The 24,389-nt window shown below is 37.8% G+C and overlaps 4 protein-coding genes across 4 annotated transcripts; 1 reads left to right on the plus strand and 3 right to left on the minus strand.

Moving 5' to 3' along the window:
• Window positions 1–2,213: 2,213 nt before the first annotated feature.
• Window positions 2,214–3,120, minus strand: RHO25_013194 (uncharacterized protein; the record flags this gene model as incomplete). Its single annotated transcript, XM_065603679.1, has 2 exons — window positions 2,214–2,647; window positions 3,084–3,120. 2 exons carry the CDS (start codon window positions 3,118–3,120, stop codon window positions 2,214–2,216), a joined length of 471 nt encoding a protein of 156 aa, XP_065459751.1.
• Window positions 3,121–4,517: 1,397 nt separating this feature from the next.
• Window positions 4,518–5,891, minus strand: RHO25_013195 (uncharacterized protein; the record flags this gene model as incomplete). Its single annotated transcript, XM_023605038.2, has 1 exon — window positions 4,518–5,891. One exon carries the CDS (start codon window positions 5,889–5,891, stop codon window positions 4,518–4,520), a length of 1,374 nt encoding a protein of 457 aa, XP_023448471.2.
• Window positions 5,892–6,025: 134 nt separating this feature from the next.
• Window positions 6,026–6,796, minus strand: RHO25_013196 (uncharacterized protein; the record flags this gene model as incomplete). Its single annotated transcript, XM_065603680.1, has 1 exon — window positions 6,026–6,796. One exon carries the CDS (start codon window positions 6,794–6,796, stop codon window positions 6,026–6,028), a length of 771 nt encoding a protein of 256 aa, XP_065459752.1.
• Window positions 6,797–7,426: 630 nt separating this feature from the next.
• RHO25_013197 (uncharacterized protein) lies at window positions 7,427–8,083 on the plus strand (the record flags this gene model as incomplete). The annotated part of the gene is made up of 1 exon (XM_023605040.2): window positions 7,427–8,083. One exon carries the CDS (start codon window positions 7,427–7,429, stop codon window positions 8,081–8,083), a length of 657 nt encoding a protein of 218 aa, XP_023448475.1.
• Window positions 8,084–24,389: the final 16,306 nt, after the last annotated feature.

Here is a 24,389-nt window from a genome sequence, read left to right on the forward strand (position 1 = left end):
AGAGACTGCTCGCAAGCTCGCACCGCTCTTCTGGCCGCTCTCCAGATTGTGGCCAGGTGTCGACTTGCGTGGTGGCTGAACCAGCGAGCTGGGTCTGCATGCAATGATCAAAGGCTGTCCCTCGTTCGTCAAGCATGGGAAATATGTGATGAATCGTCACCCGAGAGATCGACATGCTCTTGTTGCACCGCTTCCGGGTCCGCGAGCCTCCAATCCTCTCCTTCGCTGCATGCAGCACAATCGCCAAGGTTTCCTGTGTCATGTTCCACTACCTCCTCATACAACTCGGCATCGCTTCCTGGATGATTTGGTCTCGTGGGCTGGCCCTCCACAACTGATGAAGCCGACGTTGGAGTGGAAGTCGAACTGCGCTGTCAATCCGAGAGTCTGAGAGTGCGATCGACCCCGAACATTCACAATACTGGCATGAAAATTGCTGCATGTGGAAGGCAAGTCGCTCGAGTTGAGATGTGCGGCGACCACTGCGATCGCTCGACGTCGTTCTGTGTGTAGTTGCCCGTTCCCGGCACCGCAGTCAGGTGCGGGCAGTTCGTCGTAGATTCGATCCTGGAGGGATGGGCTCGCGATCCGGATGGGACAAGTCGTTCTGCGTGGCTCGCCTCGGAGGTGTGATGAGTTTGTGATCGGTCGCATGTCTGTTTGCCGACAAAGCGGTGTCACGCGTCGCGTCCACGTCGCGTCACGACAGGCACGACAACAGCGACCACAACAACACATCGTCACCGGCTGCGGCAGATTTTGCATTGACCCGCATGATCACGGTCGACGCCATTGGCGGCATACACTACCCGTGCTCATCGTCCAAAGAACCGCCGTGGCCGCATGCATTGAGAACACCGCCATCACGCTGAGCCAAGTGACATGCAATTCTTTGCCGGCGAATCGCGCGGTTGGCATTCCGAGCCGGCTTTCTGCCTCTGCCCTCGCTCTCGCTCCTCTCCCTGCCTCCTACACCTTTGTCGATCGCAGATCAGAGCACGGCGTTTGTCGCGCGGAAGCTTTCAACACTGCGATTGTCGTCCCCTCGAGCCAGGTCTGGAGGTGATCTGGCTCGACCCATCAAGAGGCGTGGAGGCAGCTGGGCCCTCTGGTTGAAGGTGATGACGAGGAATTTCTGAAGGAGAATTGGAAGTATGCGCTCAGGAAAATACTTATGCAGTCGGAAACATGATTGATGAGATCACTTATCATCAAGGATTCCTTTCGTGCAGTTGGGTCTGCTGCTTCTTCCGCTTCTTATCGCCCAGATCAGCAAATGCCGTGAGATCAGCGTCCCAGACAGCAGCACATGTGAGATGGCCTATTCCATCGGCTTCTTCGTCCAGATGCCTAAGTGATACAATAATGGGAGTTCGATCGGAGGAGAGATCTCACACCTGCCTCACGATAGCAACATCTCTCAGACTATCATTGCAATCCGGACTGCAGTGGTCAGCGAGCAATGACAACTGCCAAAGGCAGAATGTGGGCGGTGGGTGTCCGATGTGCGCTGATCAAGTCAGCGCAGTCGTTTCCATCGCCTTAAGCCTCTGAGCAGTTGTAGAAGCTTCAGTGACGCCGTTGCTCGGGTGCGTGAATAGAGATCAAGCCGGAGTTCAAATCTCAGAGCGTTCTTCGGATCCCTGGCTCTACTATCTTGTGATCGAGACTGTCGTTCACGAGCAGAGTACCGCACGTTCAAGCACACTCACATGAGAGAGCGGCATTTCACGAAGTGATTGTGCAAGAGATACTGATGTTCCGCGACTAAGTCAGTTGCGTGGTCTTCGCTAGCGTCTGACTTATACCAGCCAGGCATAGGAGCCTGATTGTACGAGAAAGCATTCAGTAAGAGGGGTCAGGCGGCAATCCGTGTCGCTGACAGCAATCCGTGTACCGCAGAGTGGCACGGATCTCGGTGTGCTGGTGAGAGAATCGGAGGAGATTGTCGTTCGAGGCTGTGTCACAGCCGTTCCATCGAACAGGTGGACTCTGAAGCCAGGCACGTCTGTTCGATGAGCAGGAATTAGCAGCAAGATTGCTCAACTGCATGCTTCCCTTAACCCCTCTTGCGCCTGAAAAGTGAACAACTTCTTCAAAGAGTGGCGAAGGCTAATCGAGGGACTGTAGATTTGAGTATCACATAATGTCATCGCTCGCCGTGCTTCAACACGAGCTTCTCTGCATTGATTCCTCCTATTGATGCTGCTGTCTTACGCGAACAGCATTACAGTACCAAGTTTGTTGCCTTTTGTGCTGCTGACCGGGGTCGCGCTGATCACGAGAGCGCCGCCCCTGATATGCTGGTGGCTGTCCTTGAGACTGCGGCTATTGCGAAAGGTGGAGTTGTTGGATCTGCTAACTGTGGTGCAATGTTGGTGTCTCAATGGGCTCGTTGCTGAATCTTCCGGTTTTGCTGCCTTTGCAGATAACGGTGAGCACGTCCATCGCGATGGGGTTGGGATTGGTAACTCTGGACGCCCTTGTGGCTGCCCCGAATCCAGTCGGTGAGCTGCTACCTCCATAGGTACCATGGTGCTCATGGTAGTTGACGATTGCTCTGGTGTGTCCTTCATAGCTCCGAGCATTGTCTTCATCTGACTGCTCAACCCGGTCGAGCCCTTCTCGCCATTGACGAGGGCCTGGGCTGCTTGTGTCAGAATTGCCGGGTTGTTCCACGAACGCTCGATTGCGCAAGTCCTTCTCTGCAGTCAGCTTTCACTGCTGCTTCTGAGTCACGCGGTCAGCCTCAGCCAACGTCCCACACTCCGCACCAAGCATGACAATTTCCAGCCCTGTATTGAAGATCCCTCTCTCCAAGACGCCAAAAACATGCTGAAGCATGTGTTTGCCCACCAGCGAGCCTGCAGTCTCGTCGTCGCTGGCGCCGCGTAGACGCAGCAGTCGTCCGTGCGGTGCGTTCGCAATGACTATGATGCGTGTCCTCCTCTCTTTGATGAAGGTCGACGAATTCGTCCATTGGATCCCGAGCCGCGCTCGTGCCTACACGCGATCCTCGGCCGACGAATCTCGCAGTCGTCGTCGCTGGCCTGCGTATCTTCAGCGCTCAATCAATGGTGGACCCAGCATCAACAGATTGGCCATCTGAGTAGGGGCCATGATCGGCTGTGGTCCTTGGATCTTCTTGCTGATGTTCTTGCTGCATACCCGGCTTGGACGATCGCGGAGGCTGCTCAGAAGGTTGAGGCTGCGGTGTAGCTGACGACTCGTTCGATGGCGGTGCTAAAGTTAGCGCTGGTCGTCCAAGCGGTGCAAGTTGATACACTGCAGCGCGATAATGCAGCGAGAATGATGCTGCTTGCTAGGAACATGATCGAGCGCAAGATGCAGTTTCTTACTGCAGCCATTGATGTTGTCCCTGCTAGACTAGTGCTGACCACACTGGCGATCATGAAACTTCTCGTTGGCAAACGCAGGTGCTTGTTGCGTCAGACCTGTCGTCTACCTCGCTGTTTCCGGCGTTTCTTCATTTGGTTCTTCGCCTGATCCGTTTTCTGACGCCGGTAACTCTTTCCGACACGACCCCAATCCGTGAATTCCGGATGCGACGGCGGCCTTCAGGATCGCTTTCCGCGATGGGACCGGCGTATCTTGGATGTTATGTGCTAAGATCGTTCTAAGCTGAATGCCAGTTCTTACTGCGCGGATCTTAGCCTGTTTTCTCGCGGACTGTCTGCGTCAACGGGTCATCTTCAGTAAAGTGTTCGTACCTGATCGGTGATTGTTGACTCAATGAGACGCGGCGTTGATTGCTGCGGTGATGCCGCTCAGAGACCTCTGATATGCGCTCCTGCTAGAGGTTTCCAAGACGCACATGCTTCTTGTCCATTCCGTAATTGCGCCTAATGTCCTCTGGGTGATTTTGTCGAGCGACATGGCAGTAGTCGCTGCTCCCTGACAACGGCTCTGTATATCGCACTGGCTCTTTCGACGATTCATGCTCCCGCTCTGACTCTTCCGTGGCACTCGTGACCGGTGTATGCAATGGTTCTTCGAGCAATCGGCAATGTATGCTTCAGGATTACTGCGTTTCGTGACCTGGGCAGGCGGCACCATGGCCGAGTTGGAGACTTTGGTGGTACTGAGTGCTGAGTGGATGGGCCTGACAATGGTTCGCTCGTCGTTTATTCGCTGGTTCCTGTTCTAATAGATCAACGATTGCTTCACTTCATCGCGAGCGTGTAGCAGACTCTGCATGAGAGAATCCCCTTGCTGCTTGCCAGTAAAGTGCGGTTTATGACATGGTATTCTAGAAGGCTAGTCCGAGACGAGATGGAAACGTAAGTACATGCAGCGCGTGGCAGACCTCAGGCATTGCCGCCGCGACAGCGATTCCGACCTTCCCTATGCAGCAATTCGAGCGACTTAGCCACATTAGCAGCTGCTCCATAGTCATTGTCCACGTACCAGTCGAAATCGAGGTCTGTGACGGCGGCGGCGAACGCGAGGTCAGGATTGGGTCCAGGATTTTGTTTTCCACATAGAGCTCCGGCCAGCTAGTGCAACCCTGGTCCAGGACCGACAGCAGTTGTGTGATGTAGAAGTCTCGAACCCACTGGACTTTGTTGATGCCAGTCGACACCGCATGCACGTCCGATGCCGGCATGTTGTCGATTTTGGTGCGTGGGCCGGATCAAGGACTTGCTACGTGTAAGAGGCATAGTCACGATCCTCCCGTTCTGGAAGTGCTGTCTCTGACCCTCCTGGTTCGTGCCCCCGTTCTGCGACGCGCTCTGATCCGCGCTCGCCCTTGCGAACAGGTGCGTGCTCTTGGGACGTGCAGGCGCCTGGAACTGGCTCGTCTGCTGGCTCTCGAGCGTCGGCTGATCGTCGTTCCTCTTCCTGAAGGTGAGGTCCCGCGAGCTCGGAGCGGGGCTGCCCATGTCGTCCCCGATGGTCCTGTCGGCTGCCGCTCCCACCTCCGCTCTAGCTCTCATGGCGATTATCATCTGCGAGTCCATCTTGACTGCGTTCAGGATCGCCTGGCTGGCGTTGAACTGCTTGAACCTGTCTACGAAGGGTTTGAACAAGCTGTCGGGTGTGTGCCCAACGAGTGCTTTCACCAGTCTCGATATCCCGTCCACACTCGTCCCTATCTTGAGGGTGGTGACCAGGTACAAGTTGCACGTGAAGGTTGCTTTGATGTTCAGCTCCGTCTCGAGGTCGCAGAGATCATACATGAGCAGATCGTACATGAGCAGCTCGTTCTCCCTGGCTGTCGGCGAGATCGGCTCTGAGGCTGAGACTTTGTTCACGTTCATGTGCTCGAATTGGGCTGGGTCCGAGGTGTTGTAGTGTGTGAAGGAAGTCTTCAGGTTCGGGTACGACTTGAGCATGTCGTTCACGGACGTCTTTGGAACTGCGCCCATCGATATGACCACCAGCTTGTAGGAGTTGTCGAAGATCTTCACTATCGACGCCAACAACTCCGAGAAGAAGGACATGGCACATACGCGCTTGGCCGTGTTGCTGACGAGGATGGGGCAGCAGTTGACGAACGCCACACGGGCATCTAGGCACGAGTATGATGCCCTCAGCGTCGACGCGAACTTCGTGTAGCACCCCTCTAGAGTCGGGAATGGCCTCCGGGCACCGTCCTTGAGCTTGGACTTGTACGCATTGTCGTTCTCGACGGCCACCATGGACATGATCCGGGCCAGGCCCTGAACCGAAAGCGTACATCCGATGCACGACAGCGGCGAGTAGGCGAGCGCGGACGTGACGGGAGGGAGTATACCATTCCTGTGCGGGAGGATGCCTATGCACACGCTTTCGGGCGGGCACGAGCGGGCGGTCATAAGCATGGACCTCGCCACGCAGTCGTATGTTGGGCCGTCGGATAGGGGCTTCGACTTCTTCAACAAGTCCATGGTGGCGATCATGCACTCATCCTTGATCCTCGTGTCGACCGTCAGCAGCTTCGAGGAGTCTATCGGAGCGGGTTCGGGCGGCTTGATGCTTCTCACCCTGCTCAGCAAGATCGATCTTATGTCGTCTGTCTCGGTTATCTGTTCTTGGACCAGTACCTCTCGGGATCGTATATGCGGTTGGAGAGCGTGAGAACATCGTCGCCCACGAACGAGACTCTGTAGCCCTTTCTGAACTTCTTTTTGAGCCAATTCTCGTGCTCGGGCAAATCCCTGATCGGCTCTAGATACGAGTTCTTCTCGGCGTTCGTCAGTGTAATACTCAGCGAGTTGCAGAATGTGGACACGTTTGTAGCCGAGAGAAGGCTGCACAACCCGGCCCTGAACGGGTAGGACGACTCGAGCGCCTTCAAAAGAGGATGTAGCCCTGGTTCTTCCATCGCGAGTAGCATCTGTGGACGCTCCAACGAGTGACACACCACGAAGACACGGACGGATGCGCGCCGATTTTCCGCGAAGTCCACATTCGAGCGGACGTTCGAGGTCTTGGCCTTGCTTCTCAGCACGTGCCTGACGTGGCTGCGATCGTCCTCCTCGGACAGAGCCCTCATCATCTTTCTGATCGTGGAAGCATACTTGTCCAAACCCGTGCTTGAGATGAAGTACTCGGGGTTGGAGCTGAACGCCAAGCAGGACCACCTCACATGTCCGAACTGCAGCGTGTCGTGGTATTCCTTCTCGACCGGATCGAAATCGCACTCCGCTGCGAGAAGCTCACGCTTGACGAGCTGCATATCGCCAATCATCGCGCCACCCTCTTCATTCGTCTTTCCGCCAAAGTTGAGTGCGCCGTCTAGCTTCAGGATGTCCTTGGTGCGACGCTTCATGGACGCCTTGAGAATCTGCATGCCGCCATTCGTTGCGCCGCCTTCCACGGTCGTCTTTCCGCCAACCTTGAGTGCGCCGTCCAGCTCTCGGATGTCGTCGGGGCAATCGGCTTCGCGGGGCAGACTCCACCCGTTGTAGCAGTCTCCAATCCATAGCGCGGTCCTGGTGACGCGATTGGGCGTGTGATATGAATGAGGAAGGGAACTGTCGTGGAGCGGAAGGATGTTGCACAAACGTCAGGAGCAGAGCAGAAGCAGTCCCTCAAGCGGCAAGGGCTCGACCCGCTGAGTAGCACCTTGCTTGTCTTCCTCGACATCAGTCCACCAAGCCGAGCGTCTTGAAGCTCCTCCAATTTGCGGCAGGGCGGCGTTGATGAGGAATGTTCCGTGGGCCGTCGTATACATACATCGTCCTGTCAAAGCCTTGTGTGATGAATTATGACGGCGAGAACACTGGCGACAAGATCTCCGAAGGGAGCCGAGCGGAGGTCCGTGAGAGAGAGCACAGCCGAGTCGCGAAGGCGGAGGAGGCTCCGCTCGCGAATCGGCTATGGTCCGTGTCTCTCCACCCGGCCCATCGTCAGCGCTCCACTCACTCGACCCTTGTTGCTTCCGGCTACTCGGAGCACCATTCATCAACGTGCAGTCGCCATGGCGCGCCGATACGATTCCGCATCGGGCGGTGCGTCCTCGCCCATCTTTTCCCCAGCCACTACTCGCAAGCGCACCCTCACCTACGCCCGCCGCGCCAAATCCCACCTCGTCTCCAAGACTTCACGTGCACGCTCCACAGCATCCCTCGACCCGGTGCTACCACCACAGCAGGACGACACGCGCGAATTCGACGTCGAAGCCATCATCGACGAAAACCGGAGCACGCGGCGCTTCCTTGTACGATGGTCGGGCACAAACCCCGCCACCGGCTCCAAGTGGCCCGATTCATGGGAGCCACGAAGCAACCTCAACCGCGCGGCCTTGGAGCATTGGAGGAGGACGGCGAGGCCGGCGAGCCACCGAAAAGCGAGCGGGCGTGTCCGCAGCACAGCCGACCGCGGCACTGCGGTCGCTGCGACAGAAGAAGAAGAAGATGATGATGATGGCGATACAGAGAATGTGTGGGCCGTCGAGGCAATCCTGGACGAACGAGCAAGACACTACCTAATTCGATGGGATGGCGCAGATCCTGCCACTGGCCAAAAATGGTCCGACTCGTGGGAACCAAAGGCGAATGTTGGTCGGGCAGCAATTGAGGAGTGGGAAGCATCCCAGAACGGGAAGACGACGAGGAAGAAGAAGAAGAAGAAGTGAACAGGTGGGCGGGAGAGAACGTGCAGCGTGCTATTCCCTTCGAGCGATTCGCAAGACTCTGAGGATTACAGAGGTTTGGAGAAGATCATGAGACTCTGAAGAAACGGCGTGCACTTCGGCGACATCTCTCGGTGCGCACTCTGGGTAGAAAGGAAGTGCACTTTGGCGACAGCTCTCTGTGCGCACTCTGTGTAGAAGGAAGTGCGCTCCTGCCGACAGGATCTGGTATACAGAATGCTGAAGACTTCGAGATCGAGTTTCAATCGCAATCGCCTGGCATACCAACTTAGGTCCTGTTCGATCTCGCCATCAGTCGACTTCAGATGATATAGATGGTACGGGAATGTTGGAAAAGGAGAAAAACAAAAACGCACGAGTCGTCTTCAAAAGCGGTGCCTCTCTCAAGCCTACATTAAACATTGTCGCCTTTTGACTGGTTGCATTCTCTGATTATTGGCGCTGGCATTGTGCCTTCTTCTGGAACATTTCAAAACAGCCTTTCCAGCCAGATCATTCTAAAGAGCACTACAAATCGCCATTGTTCGACAATGCTTTGCATCTTCGGACCTCCTCACGTGCGCGGGATACTGCTCGCCAGCTCGTCTCGCTCCTCTGGCTGTCTTCCAGATCGCGGCCCGATGTGAATCGGAGTCAGCTGAGCTGGGTAAAGGCATTGCATTCTGCGGCTTCCTCGTTGCAGTTGTCGGAGCAGGAATCGCCAGACACCACTGCACTTCCCTCAACGCTAATATTGCAGGCCTCGAGCGTCATCGCGTCTTTCGGCATCACCAGACCAGCTTGGAGGTATCAGATCCTCGAATATGGAAATGGATCTATGCCCTTAGGCTGGCCATGTTAGGCCAACCTTGGCTCGATGCATACCTCTCCTAGATCTCGCACTCGAGACTCGCACTGCTAGTAAGAGCGCAGCTCTCGTCGCTAATATTCCGTAAATGCCCTCGAATAGAGGAGAACTATAGTATTTGTAATAACACCGAGACTATAACTAGAGACGACGACGACTCTCCGAGACAAAGCGCTATTAATCTAGTTAGACTTTATACGAAATACGTTATTAATTTTTGCTAATCTAATAGTACTATATTATAGAGCTTTATTAGAATAGTAGTAGTATTACTTTTCCTAGTAAGTCTAATCGGCTATAAATCTCTTCTTATTATCTTTACTATAAACTTACTACTACTACTAGTTAATTTTCTCTTCTTTTAGTAATAGAAAATTATTTAAAAAATATTAATAAAACTAGGAAAGTAAAGTCTATACTAGCTATATAATTCCTTTTATAAAGATATTTACTAGATTAAATTTATTATACTTAAGTCTTAGTAGAAGATAAAAGATTAGCTATATTCGAAATAATAAGCTATACTTAGTCTAGTATATATATTTTAAATAACCTACTTCTAATTATATACTAGATCTCGAGATCTATTCTTTTTATAGCTATTATATTATATATATATACTATTCTCTACTAAGATCTAATATTTTCTATTCTATTTATAAGTCTTATAGTTTTTAGCTTACTCGAAGTTATACGTTTAAGTATACTATAAACTATTACTATCGAGTTATAGAGTTAGTAAGTTAGATTATAAAGTATATAGTATAGTAGAAGTAAAAGTAATAAATAGAAACTAACTAAGTTAATTATATTAGTTAGTTATAAGTTATATTTTACTTCTAAGATAGGTATTAGCTAAGTTATATAACCTAATATTATATAACTTATATTACCTAATTCTAATCTTTAAAGTATTTCTTAGAATATCTAACTAGTCTATACTTTCTAATACTTCTACTTAGGCTAGATAGTTTTCTATTTATATTTCTATATTTAAATCTAACTCTAAATTATAATAAGTTATTAGGTACTATAGTTATATAGTTAGAGCTATATATCTAATCTATTTTAGTTTAACTTCTTAGCCTAGTACTAGTATTAAACTTATTCTACTAGAGTAGAGTAAAGTTTAATACTTTTTACTCTTTTACTTAGACTCTCTTTTAAACTATATATAGATCTTTAGATCCTAATTACTTATTAAGTATAGTAAGCTACTTCTCCTATAGTATAATTCCTAGGCTTAGTATTATAAGTAATAAAGCTATCTATATAGTTTTTATTACTTACTATTTTAATTTCTAAGAGTCTAGAGTTTAATTTATAGTTAGAGTAGGAATCTTTTACTTTTCCTTATATAAGTTAGAGTTATCTTATAAACTTCTAAAACTATAGTCTATTCTTTAGTTTAGTAAAACTATTAGTAACTATTTTTTTTATTAGAATATATTCTACTATAATCTTTCTTTACTACTAGAGATATCTAATATAATTATATATAATATTAATATATTTAAAAAAGATAAACGCGCTCTAGCTAGTAATAATAATAACGATAGAAGGCCTCGAGGTCTCCTAATATATAATAATACTTTCTAACTAATATTATAATATTATAAGTAGAGAAAAGAGCCTAAGAGAAGAAGATTATATTTCTAACTTCTAGATAGCCTAAACCTATTTATATACTATTCTCTCTAGCTTATAAGGCTAGGAAAATAATACTAATACTTATACTCTAAAGCTAATAATCTAGAAGAACCTAAAGATACTTACTAAATAGATCTAGAGCTATCTCGACTTCTAAGTAACTCTTTCTTTCTTTCTAACTCTTCTTTTTTTCTAATAGATCTAATAGGCTCTTCTCTACTATACTTTCTACTAGAAAGAGTTCTAGACTTTTTAGATAATCTAGAAAACTCTCTAGAGCTATCTAATATCTACTACTACTACTTCTAAAATATAGGTCTAGATAGCCTAAATTAGATATATAATACTAAGGCTCTAGCTTTAAGTATCTATAACTATTTTAGTAAGAATAGAAAACTAAAAAGAAAGGAAAATAGTAAAGAAAATAAGCTATAAAAAGCTTAGAAGAAAACTAGAAGTATAGTAGTTTAAAGCTATATAAAAACTTCTAAGTAGAGACTTTAAAGTTATTCTCTATAGAAAAGAAAAGAAAAGTAGACTAGAAAAGAACTAATTATAGCTTAAAGCTATATACTTAGAGGCCTAAGTAGAGATACTAAGTACTTAGGTAATTATATATAGTATTAGAATATTCTAGAAGCTAGAGAATATAAAAAGCTAGATCTAGCTCGACTAAAATAATCTTATCTAGTTTCTAGATAGACTTAAAATTAGGAAGACTTTTTAGCTTAAGAACTAAAAAGTAAAAGAAGAGACTAACTTCTTATTAGTAGTTATAGTAGTATAGAATAAATAGACTATAAAGGAAATATATAGAAGAAGTATTACTATTAGATTAATAGATAGATAGATAATTCTTATATACTAGTCTACTTCTTTTAACTAAAGTAAGTAGTATACTCTATAGATTTTAGTTAAAAGAAAAGTCTTCGAAAAACTCTCGTATATCTTTTTACTTTATAGCCTATATAGCTATTTCCTTTACTTCTATTTTTCTTTAGATAATACTAGATATCTAGTAAGTTCTTCTCTTATTAAACTCTATTCTTTCTTTTTTCTTTTCTTTTATTCTTTTATATCTTTTCTCTTATAAGTAAGAATTAGTTTAGAACCTCTTCTTAGATAAGCTACTTTACTACTATATATAGCTCTCTCTTTATATTAGCTAGGTCCTTCTAGCTTATAGATCTCTCTATCTAGAATAGTAGATATCTTCTTTTCTTCTACTTTAAATAAAATATATATATATATATTTTAGTATCTTATACTTCTATTTATATTCGTAGTCTAGTATAAATTCTAGAACTCTCCTTTTAGTAAAGTATTATCTTATTCTAATATACTCTATTCTTAGGAGTATAACTATTATACTCTCTAGTCTAGTAAGTTCTTTATATAGAGTTAGTCTAATAGTAGAGAAAGTAGTAGTTTTCTATACTAGTAGTTATTTCTCTTCTACTTTTACTCTTCTCTTTTTCTTATTTCTTTTCTACTTTCTATTCTACTAATATTTAGCCTACTATACTTTATAGCCTAAGTATATCTATATTATTATTTCTTAGCTTTATACTATTTAAAGAATTTCCTTCTATTTAGTTTAAGTTAGTATTATAGGTTACCTAGCTCTTTTTCTTACTTATACTTACTTTTTAATCTCTTTATATCTATTTTTAATATACTAGTATATAAGTTAGGTATCTTACTTTTTAGATACTTACTTAGCTAGATTCTAAATATATAAATAGAAAGGAGTAATATTTGCTTTTCTTTCTAGAATAGCTATTATAACTAACTTATATACTTCTATAATATTCCTTAGAGCCTCTTTCTAGATCTTCTTAATAGGTTTAGTAAAGTTCCTATAGTAGCTTTATATACTCTTTAAGTTAGACTAGACTTAGTAGCTAAAGGTAATAGCTAGTCTTACTACTACTATATATAGATACTTTACTCTTTAGAAGGATACTTACTTTCTATATAGACTTATATAGTCTCTAAAGTAATTATATTTAGTAGGCTCTCTTTTCTACTACTTATTTAATATATAGGCTCTATTTAAGTTTAGTATCTACTTATACTCTAAGAAGCTTAAGTAATAGTAGTAGTTCTCTATTAAATCTCTAGATTTAAACTATAGCCTTAAGGTTATACTTCCTACTTCTAGTAAAGTAGATTAGCTAATATTTCTATAGTATAAATTCTATTCTATATCTCCTTACTTATTCTTTATATTTCTAGTAGACTTTCTTAAGTTACCTATAGTTATTCTCTATTAATATACTATATATAAGGATATTAGAGTTATCTATAAACCCTATTACTAAAGTAGTTCCTTTATATAGTATTAGAAGTAGAGTAGAAATAAAAAAAAGAAAAAGGATTAGAAATAGAGTAGAGCTTTAGAGAATTTCTATATTTTAGAGCTTTAGTTAGTTTATAAATTCTCTAAGCTTTAAATAGATAGTTCTATCTTAGAGAAATAATTAAATAAAGCTAATAATATAGTCTAGAAAGCCTTTAATTTTAATATTATAAAGTAGCTTCTAGTAGAAGACTTTATTAAATATACTTAAAATATTAAAGTAGAGTATAGATACTATAGCTCCTAGTCTAGTTTTCTAAATAGTTCTTACTTATTTAATAATAAGGTCTAATACTAAAATAGTAGATCTACTAAGCCTAGTATCTATTTATTCTTCTAGAAAAAGCTTTCTTTCTTTAGTTTTCTTAGATATCGTTTTAGTAACTATAGCTTCTAAGACTTTTATTATTATATTAAGTAGAGTAATAGGTCTATATACTTCTAGCTTTAAGTAGTCTAGTTTCTATAGTTTCTTAAGTACTATTATTATAGAGTACTTAAAAGCTTTAAAGTAGTATACTATTCTTAAGTATATAGTAAAAAGTTTAGCTAGAATTAGAGTAAGTTATTCTCTATATTCTTTAAGTAAGAGGTTTAGTATTTAGTTAGATTCTAGAGCCTTATTACTAGATAGTTTTCTAAGGACTTCTTCTATTTCTTTTAGTTAAACTTTAACTTCTATCTAGAATTAGAGTAGTAGTTAAATATATTAGATATTACTTAAGTCTACTTCTTTTAGATCTAGGAAGAAGTATCTTACTAGAATTATAGCTTTCCTTTTATTAGTATTTCTATTATACTTTATATTAGCTAGACTTAGAAAGTATAGTAGCTAGTACTTTTAGTTAGCTTTCTTTCTAGCTTATTTAGCTATTTTCTAGATCTTCTTAGAGTCCTCTATAACCTCTTTTATTAGTTTTCTCTAAGCTAGATTTTACTTTCTTTTTATAACTTTACTTCTTATATATAATACTTTAAGATATAGCTTATAGCTCTATTCTATCTTATAGTTCCTCTATTCTTTTTTTCTTCTTCTTACTAGCTTTATAGTATTCTTATATTCCTAGGTCTATACTATCTTTATATAGTTTAATAGTCTAGCTATTAGAACTATTTTCTCTATAATTCTCTAAATAGAGAATTATATTCTATAAGCTAGTATATCTAGATATTCTCTTATATTAAGTAGTAGTATATAATTATACTTATTCCTATAAACTTATATAAGATAGGTAGATAAAGCCTACTTATACTTTCCTATTTCTAGGCTTCGACTTTTACTATAAGTAGCTTACTATATACTTCTAGGCTTCGAGAAAGAAACTCTAAACTAAAGTCTCTACTCTATACTCTATATACTATTTACTCCTTAAGCTTTAGTTATACTCTTTCGAGCTCTAGCGAACTAGAGAGTAGTTACTTCTTTTCTAAAACTAATATATATATCTATTCTCTCGAGCTAAGTAGATAGTATTTTAGTTACTACTATTACTTACTATACTCTAAGAAAATAACTCCTTTCGCTTTACTATACTATATCTCTTTAGCTATAGCTAGCTATATCTCGTAGGCTTACTTAGATTCCTACTTCTAGCTAGATAGTAGTACTTTTATATTTCTATCTACTAACTAATATATTACTTCCTTCTTATTCTCTTATATTTTATATCTTTCTTCTTCTTATTTTAAGTACTCTTTTTAGCTTATCTCTCTATATCTCTATTACCTACTTCTCTATATAGGCCTTTCTAGGTTTCTAAGCTCTTCTAGATAGCTACTAGACTAGATATCTCTCTTTATAAAGCTATACTCTAGATAATACTCTCCTACTTATACTTAAGTAATTAATAGGCTCCTATAGACTTCGTAGTATTCCTCTAAGCTCTATTATCTACTAACTAATACTCTCCTTCTAGCTCTTTAGTCTAGGCTCTTCTAAGTATATAATATATTTACTTCTAGCTTTAATAATATATTTGCTCTTCGATTCTTCTTAAAACTTTCGAGATATAAATATTCTAGATCTAGAAGCTATATATTAAGTAACTTATTATCCTTTTAGCTCTAAATACTTTTAGCTAAGAATTCCTCTTATATACTAGAGGTATCCTATCGATATCTAGAAGTTCCGCGGCTCTTTTATATACTTATAATCGAGCGGACCTACTTCTAATATAAATAGATTATTATTAAGTAGTTTTTATACCTATTTTAGTAGTAGTTCTCTATTTAGAGTAGTTTTAGCGAAACTATACTAGATTTTATACTCTACTACTCTACTCTACTATACTATATACTTTACTAGTATAGTCGAGTTATAAGCTTAACTATCTATTTCTATCTATAGCTATATAGAGGTATATAATCGGTCTTCGTAGGCTTCTAACTATAATAGTTAATAGATAGATAATTCTTATATACTAGTCTACTTCTTTTAGCTAGAGTAAGTAGTATACTCTATAGTATTCCGTTAAGAGAAAAGCTTTCGAAAAACTCTTATATTCCTTCTATCTTATAGCCTATATAGTATAACTCTAAACTATACTTATAGCTAAGAAGCTCTAAAGTATAGAAGAAGTTAGTCGTAGAGTAGATAGAGTTTAAAATACTCTATATATATATAAGTAGTAGACTCTATTAAAGATAGACTATATTATAGTAATATATATATTAGAGGCTATTCTAATATAGAACGAAATACGAGTATAAAAAGGAAAAACGAGATAGTAGAACGATAGGTATTACTTCTATTTATATATATATATCTATATCGATATCTTTCTACTATACTTAGTATATATCCTTATTATAACTATATACTAAGTTCTCTATATAGAAGTAGATACTAGGACCTATACTAAATAGAGCCTATACTTTCTATATATTAGTAGGCTAATATACTCTACTTCTATTTTAAACCTAATCTATCTTATAATTAAAACTATAAAGAGAAGAATATAGGAAATTCTTTAAACGAATATAGTAGTTAGAGCTCCGAGGCTCTAACTCTTATATTATACTTTTTAGATAGTATTAGCCTTCTATTTATAAATCTCTAATAAGTCGTTCTTATCTACTATATTATTATCCTTCTAGAGACGCTACTTAGACTAATTACTCTTATTAATATAGTAGCTCTTATTACCGAATAGTATATACTCGAGGCTCTCGATTTTATTTAGTACTTTATTATACTTAGTAAGAGCTATATTCTAGTAAGCTACTAGCTTCTACTCCTATAATAGTATATAATATTATAGTAGAATAGAAGTCGTAAGATAAGGTATCTAAGGAGAGCGCGAGAGAATATATAACTAAATATAAGAAACGCGTATTATAGAACGTACTATACCGCGATATATATATATAGCGTTACGTACCGTTAAGACCGTTTACTACTATATCGTAGGCGAGGTTATAATACTACCTCCCTCTAAACCTACCTCTATTCTTAGAGGTAGAGGTTAACTAATTAGAGCCTTAGAAATACCTCTAACTTATTATTAGCTATACTAAACGCCTTGTTTGCTAATCTAAACTTCTTAATCTAAGTTCTACTATTCTAGTATATTATTAACTTAGCCTATCTAGTACTTATATACGTAGTCTACTATATCGTACTCGTTACTAGCCTCTACTAGGCAACTACTAGTCTCTACTAGTATACTCGTACTAGAAGTACTACTCTAAGAACTAGCGCTTCTATATAGGTCTAAACTTAGTATAGGTATCTACTAATCCTTTTAGAGCCTTAGCGTAAAGTAGCTTACCTATATCGTAGTATAGTCTAGAGTCGAGATAGTACTCGCTTATATAGAAGCTAAAGCTAACGAACGTATTATACGTTATGCCTCTACGCTCGGAGTAATACGCTAATTCTTACTAGGTTCGCTAAACTTCTTTACTTCTATCGCCTAGTTAGAGTTAGAGTATATAGATATACTATCGAGTTACCTTATATAGAACGCTACTAGTTCTTCGAATATACTTTAAAGAGATTCTATAGGCTTCTAAGTTAGCTTAGTATAACCTATCTATTTTACTTTAAATATTAGCTTCGGCTCTCTACCTAGCTATCTCTATTATCTATATACTAGTTACCGAATAGTACTATTAGTAATCTCTTTAACCTTCTATTCTTCCTCTATTCTATCTTCTTATATAACTTCGATCGGTAGTAGTAGGCCGGCTACTAGCGAGTCTTGCTCTAGTAGTAGATCGTTATCGGCTTTATATAAGAAGTTAGAGTAGAAGACTAGATATTTCTAAATATTAGGTAGTAGATTAACGTAGTAGGCGTTACGTAGAAGTACTTCTAGTACTTTATACGGCCTAGAGAATTTAAAGTCGAGTTTCTTAGTAGGTCTATACGTCGACTAATTCTTAGTACTAATATAAATAAGGTTATCTACTTAGTAAGTAGAGGTAGCTAGCCTATATTAGTTAGTATTATTAGCTTAAAGCGCTTATACTAAGTATATATTCTGTCGAACGAACTCGTAGATCTAGTTTAGCTACGTACTATATATATTAGTAGCTACGAAGTCGATTTAGAGCTAGCCTAGTAGAATTACTCTATACGCGGCTTTAGTATTAGCTAAGTTAGTACTACTAGCTAGGCGTAGATTATAACTATAGTTAGCGAAGAATAGTAAGACTATTATAACTTTAGAGGTATAGTTATTAATCGTAAACTCGGCTATAAGTAGGAAATCTACCTAGTCTATCTAAGTATAATTATAGAACGAACGAAAGTACTATTCTAGTCCTTTATTAGAGTTCTTAAACTATCTATTAGTTTCGAGATAGAACGCTATAGATAGTTTCTACTTAATTCCTAGAATTATACTAACTCTCTTAAAGAACGTCGAAAGCTAGTTAGTACCTCTATCGATTACTATAGTTTAGTATAGCCTATACTATAATATAACGTATTTAATAAATAGGCGAGCTACGTATTTAGTATTAAGCTTCTAGGCTAGTACGAAATATCTCTCCTTTATTAAATAGTCTATAATTATTAGAATATTCTTATAAGTAACTCTCTTAATACTTTTGCTTAGTAGTAGGTCGATAATAAAGTCTATAGCTATATCCTACTATAGTTTATATAGTACTAGTAATAGTACTAGGAGTCTACTATATACTTAGTAGATTGCTTTCGTTATACGATATACTTTATAATTATAGATATAGTACTTAACTATCTATTAGGCGTATAGCTATATATACGTTCTTATAACTAGTTTAAATATTTTCGCGATACTTAGGTAGCCTATAAGAGTAGTATTATAATAGCTACGAATAATCTCTATATAAGCGAAATATATTATTTCGGAGTTAGTTAGTAGAATTAGTAAGCTTAACTCGCTATAGTAGTTAGTAATAAAAAACCTATCTTATTATAGCTAGACTAACGCTTAATCGATTTTATACTAATATAGTATATCTACTATTTTGCTTTTCTAGAATTACTATAAAGCTTAAAGAACTACTAGCTTCTAGTATAGTTATTCTATTATTTTAGATAGTAGAGAGAGTTCTAGAATATCCTCTTTAAGAGTTATTATAGCTACTATAAGTAGGTTAAAGTAGTATTCCGGAAGTAGTACCTAATTCTAATACTAATTTTATAAGTTATCTAGAGATAATAGAAGGTCCTAGAATCTTCTTATTAGACTATTAGGTTTAGTACTTTAAACGCTAGGTCTATATATAATCTTAAAGTTAAATTATAATAAGAACTTAGCCTATCTCGCTTGTCGATAATTAAGCTATTTAGTTATTATAAAATACTTAAAGTTCTTATAGTTAGATAGTACTTCGATATATTTATTATTCTAGAAATACTCGAAATCGCTATCTTCTTCCTTTCTTTCTATTATAAGTTTAGAGCGCTATTCTTTAAAGGCTTATACAATTACTAGTAACTTCTTATTATAGATCTTATAGTTATATTCTACTAGTAATATCTTCTTAGATATATACGCTACTAGATACTATATACCTATATCCGAGTTTTACTAAGAAAGTACTATAGCTATAATAAAATCGGAAGTATCTATTTCTAGTATTATCTTCTAGCTAGGTTAGAATAGAGCTAGTACTAGCGCTTTAAGGAACGCGACCTTTAGTACTTAGAAGGTAGCTTTATACTTAGTCGTCTAGTTAAATAGTATATACTTCTTTTTATTAGACGTACTATTAGTCTCCTTCTTAGTAAGAGTAGTTAGTAGCGCCGCTAGTCTACCGAACTTATCGATAAACTTATAGTAGAAGTTTATAAACTCTAAGAATACTTAAATATCTTTAATATAGCTAGGTATTTACTAATCTTATATAGCTTAAACTTTCTCTAGGTCTATTCTAATACTATTACGACTAATAATTATACTAAGATACTTAGTTTTATATACGAAGAACTCGTACTTATTAATATCTAGCTATAAGCTAGTAGCTCGAAGCCTCTCTATTATACGACGAATATACTATATATACTATTTATATAAATTAGAGAAAACGAGATAGTTATCTAGATAGACTAAGTAGAAGTTATTAAGGAACTCTCTTCGCGTATTATTAATATAACTTTAGAAAGTACCTAGTATATTATAAAAGCTAAAGAGTATTACTATATACTTAAACTATCTATATCTAGTAATAAATACTATCTTCTATTTATTTCTAGTAGTAACGTAGATATAGTTAAACGCTATAATTACGTCTATCTTAGTAAACTACTCCTTTCTAGTAATCTAGTCGAGAGTTTCCTAGACTAAGAGTATTAGGTAGCGCGACTTAATTATTAGCGTATTTAAACTCCGATAATTAAAGTATATATAGAGTTCTCTATTCGGCTTCTTAATAATAAGAACTAGTACTATAGTAGGAGATATAGAAGCGTATATATTACTCTTCTCGAGCTAGTTATTAATCTATTTCTTAATTATCTTATTCTACTACTATAATATCGAGTAAGGTCGTTTAAATAGTAGAATAGTACTTTCCTTAAGCTTAATTTTATAATCTAAGCTAGAATAGTATAGTAGTAGCTTATTAGCTTCGCGCCTATCGAATAGGTCGGTAAAGTCTTAGTATTCTATTAGTAGGTAGTCTATAATCGCTTTTAGATCTACCTAGTTTATAGTACTAGTTATAAACTTCTTAAAGTCGGCTATAGCTATAGCGTTAGTATATACTTACCTAATATATTAATTAATTACGATTATAGTAGAACCTCCTCGGTATAGTATAGTTTAAGACTTAATTATTCTTATTACGTATATAGTTAGGCTATTAAGAGGTACTTAATACCTCTCGTCTAGTCTAGCTATCTATATTATATAAACCTTAGTTCCTTATTAATATACTATATAGTATAGTATAGTCGGACTAATTTCTTTAATATTAGTAACTAGGTTACTACTAGAGATATACTTACTAGAAACTTCTATAGAGTAGTATACTATATATTCTTAGTAGTCTTTATATAAGAAGGTAATATAATTATCTAGCTATATAATATTAGAATTATATTAGTTAAACTATCCTTTTCTAAGTACGAGGTCGTACGTAGAGCTTAAATATATAATAAATATATAGAATAGCTCTCTATAGTTACTAATATCTAGTTTAACTTTAGCGATAGCTATAATATCTAATAGAGTAGTAACTTCCGACTCTAGTTTAAGCTTCCTAGCCTATTCGAGTAGAATTAAAGAGAAATTATTTTTATATATAAAAGATAAGTTAATATAATAAGAGTTTATACTATAGTTAAGGTAGGCCTTAGTCTAGATACTATTTACTATAGTATCTATAATAAACTAGTCGGTAATCTCTAGTACTACTCTAAGGCTCTTAGCTATATCTAATATAGTAAGTAAGTATACCTTTAGTATCTTCTTTTCCTATATATTAACTTTATTACTATAACTTCTACTCGTCGTACTCGAGAGAAAGTCTAGGTATTTCTCTAGTTCTAAGTAGTACTAGTAGTATTACTAGTAGTATTACTAGCGCTAGAGCCTATAGTTATAGCGTTAGCGTTAAGGCCTATATACTTCTTAAGAATATAAGTAGAATTACGAGAGTAGTAACTCGATTCGTAGTAGTAGAAATAGTAACTACTACGGATTAAACTAGCGCGCTAGTTCTTAGATAGAGGCTTTAAGTTCTTATACTTATTAGGAAGGTTAGTATATAGAAGTAGATTAGACGAGAATATAGTATTACTACTATATCTATTACTATAGTTACGACTATTACTACTATTACTATTACTATTATTACTAGTATTATTATTACTAGTATTATTATTACTAGTATTATTACTACTCTTCTTCTTAGAGTTCTTCTTATTCTAGTTAAGATAAGTAAAACTAGTCTCGATATTATATAGCTTATTAACGAGCTCCTTAAGAGTAGTTAGTAGTATACTATTAACTAGTTAGTTCTAGTAACGATAATAAAGTAAATTCTCGAGTATCTATATTTTAATCTTTTTAGTTATAGTAATATAGAAGCGTAGGCTCTAGAACTTAGTATAGTACTCGGAGAATAGTTAACTCTCCTTCTACTTAAGCTTAAATATATCTATAAAAGACTTACTAGTAATATTATACTAGCTATAGCGCTCGACTAGGAAGATAAGTATCTTATTAATAGAGGTAAATAGGTTAGTAATAGAGCTCTTTTAAACGAACGAGAAGAGGCGAGTATTAATATAGAGTTCGAGTAGTATACGAATATTACTCTTAGTCGTAGTAAGGAGCTAAGTATTAGGTTTATCGGCGCTAGGCTAATAACCTAAGATCTTACTAAGTAGAAGCTTAAGCTCGATCGGAGTTTAAGCTTATTATATAGTCTAGAGGAAAGTAATAAAGTAGGAAGAGTTACTTAATTCTAATTAGTAAGATAGAATAGTAAGTTATATATAATAACTATCTAGAGAGGTAATACTTATTACTATTAAATATAAATAAGACTTACTAGTCCTTAGCTATCTACTCTATAGTACTCTCGCGCTCTCTATTATAGAGTATAATAGAGTATAGAGCGAGTAGTAGTAGAGCGCCCGGTATCTACCTAATAGGTACTCTATTTAGCTACTATACTTACTCGACTTCGATTAGTTAGTCGACTCTTCGGTAGGTAGAACTATAATACTATCTCTCTTCTAGCTTAGCTTATCTCGAGCTAACCTTATAACTCGTCTATCTAGTTTCTATTTCCTAGAATATATCTTCCTTTTTCTTCTAGATATACTTCTAGATAATAGTATAATTCGGAGAAAACGTTATATAGATTTTATCGACGTCTTCGGAGAGATTATAGTCTAAGCTTATTCGTACTATTAGTTATAGAAGTAGGTCTATAAGGTATATACTCGGTCGAGTTAGTATAATAAGTATAATCGTTATAATCTTAAGTACGATATTAAGGTTACTCGCTCTAAGTTCGATCGCTTAATTAGTTAGAAGAAGAAGCTTCTAAAATAAATTAAAGAGGCTCGAGCTAAATAAGATAAGGCCTATAAGGCCTTAGATATTATATATACTTATAAGGAGTAGCTATAGAAATAGATAGATCTTATCGATAGTCGTACTAAGAAGGTCTTAGTAGTAGAGAAAGCGAATATTTATAACTTAGAAGCTAAGAAGTCGTATAAAGCTAGGTCTAGGAATATTAATAAAGACTTCTACTTTTCGCTTCCGATATAGGATCTTATACTCGAGTAGAGCTATAATCTCTCTTCGAATTTCTAGATTTAGAGTTCTCTCTCTCTTCGGGATTCTTCTATTATTAGTAGAACTTTATTAGTAGCTAACAACAATTCGTAAAGCTTAATTTTAGTTCCTAGGTATTATTTAATTCGAAGTATCCTTTCTATTTAATAAGGTATTTCTAACTCTTTCGTTCTAGGATTTTTTTAACTTCGAACTCGTTTTCTTCTTCTAGCTAGAAGTAAAATATTTCTTAGTATAGAGTTTTGGCGTCGGTAGGTTCTAGTAGCGATATATAGAATACTAAGTAGATCTTTATATCTTTTAGTAGTTTAAGTCGGTAGTTAACTAGTCCTCTAACTTCGTTAATTAAAAATAGTCCGACTTTAATATAATCTAGTTTCTTAGTCTTCTTTCTTATTCTTAGATTTTTAGTAAGAAGATAGACCTTATCTCTTTTCTTAAGCTAAAATACTATTTTTCTTCTTTCTTATTTAGCTTTAGCTATTATTTTTTATAAGTCTTAGATATAGTTTTCTAGTTCCTTATAAATAGTCTTTATATCTTAAGCTATAACTATAGCTCTCTTAGCCTAGAAGTAACTATATAGATCTCTAAATAGATTCGGATTTCGTCTATAATTCGTAAAGAATAGTATAGCCTATATAGTCTCTAACTTATAGTTATTAAGTACTATTTATACTATAGAGAGTAGTATAACCTAGTTATCTTATACGTAATTAATATAGTATCGGAGATATTACTCTAGTATTTAATTCGTTCTCTCCGTCTAGCTATCTATTTCTAAGTAATAGGCTATAGATAGCTTATACTTAATTCCGATTATTCCGACTAGTATTTTCTAGTAGTTTAATATAAATAACTTATCTCTATTAGTAATAAAGATTTTCGGGAATCTATAGTATCGTACTAGCCTATCTATTATAAGGTATCCGAGTTACTCTACTATATATCTTTCGCTTATAGATATAAAGTATATATATTTAGTAAGTCTATCGACTATAACTATAATTATATCGAATATAGTATTATTAATCCTATCTTTCGAAAGTAGAAGTTTCGTAATAAAGTCTATAGTAACTTCGTTCTAAGGTTATTATAGTAGAGCTCTAAACTATATATATCTATACTTAGCGTATCGTTCGGCTTTATTTCTTTAGTAATACTCGTAGCGCTTAATATACTTAAGTACCTTTTATTATATTTATAGAAAGCTAAAACTTCTCTAAATAAGTTCTATAGTTTTAGTTACTTCTAAGTATTCTCTCGAGAGATTATTATAATATTATTATATATATTCTTCTTCTCGGTCCTTTAGTACCTAGTATTTGCCTTATAGTATTAGAAACTGCTCCTTAGTATCGTTAAGGATTCGTACTATATTATTAAACTCTTAAGTATTAGTACTAAGGCTTCTATTCGGATTAGCTTTAAGAATATATTATTATATAAGTTCTTTTCCTTCTATATAGTCGACTCTTCGACTTAAAGCGTCTACTCTACTATTCTCTTTTTCTAGAGTATAGTAGATTTCGAACTTATACTATCCGAGTAGTTCTAACTAGTAGGTCTATCTACGAGTTAGTACTTTAGTCGTAGTAAAGTAAGTTAGATTCTTATAATTAGAAAGAATCGTTAGTCCTAGTACTTCTTCTATATAGTAGTTCTAGTATTATAATACTA

The sequence above is a fragment of the Cercospora beticola genome, chromosome 10, assembly GCF_033473495.1.
Source record: "Cercospora beticola chromosome 10, complete sequence".
NCBI lineage: Eukaryota > Fungi > Ascomycota > Dothideomycetes > Mycosphaerellales > Mycosphaerellaceae > Cercospora > Cercospora beticola.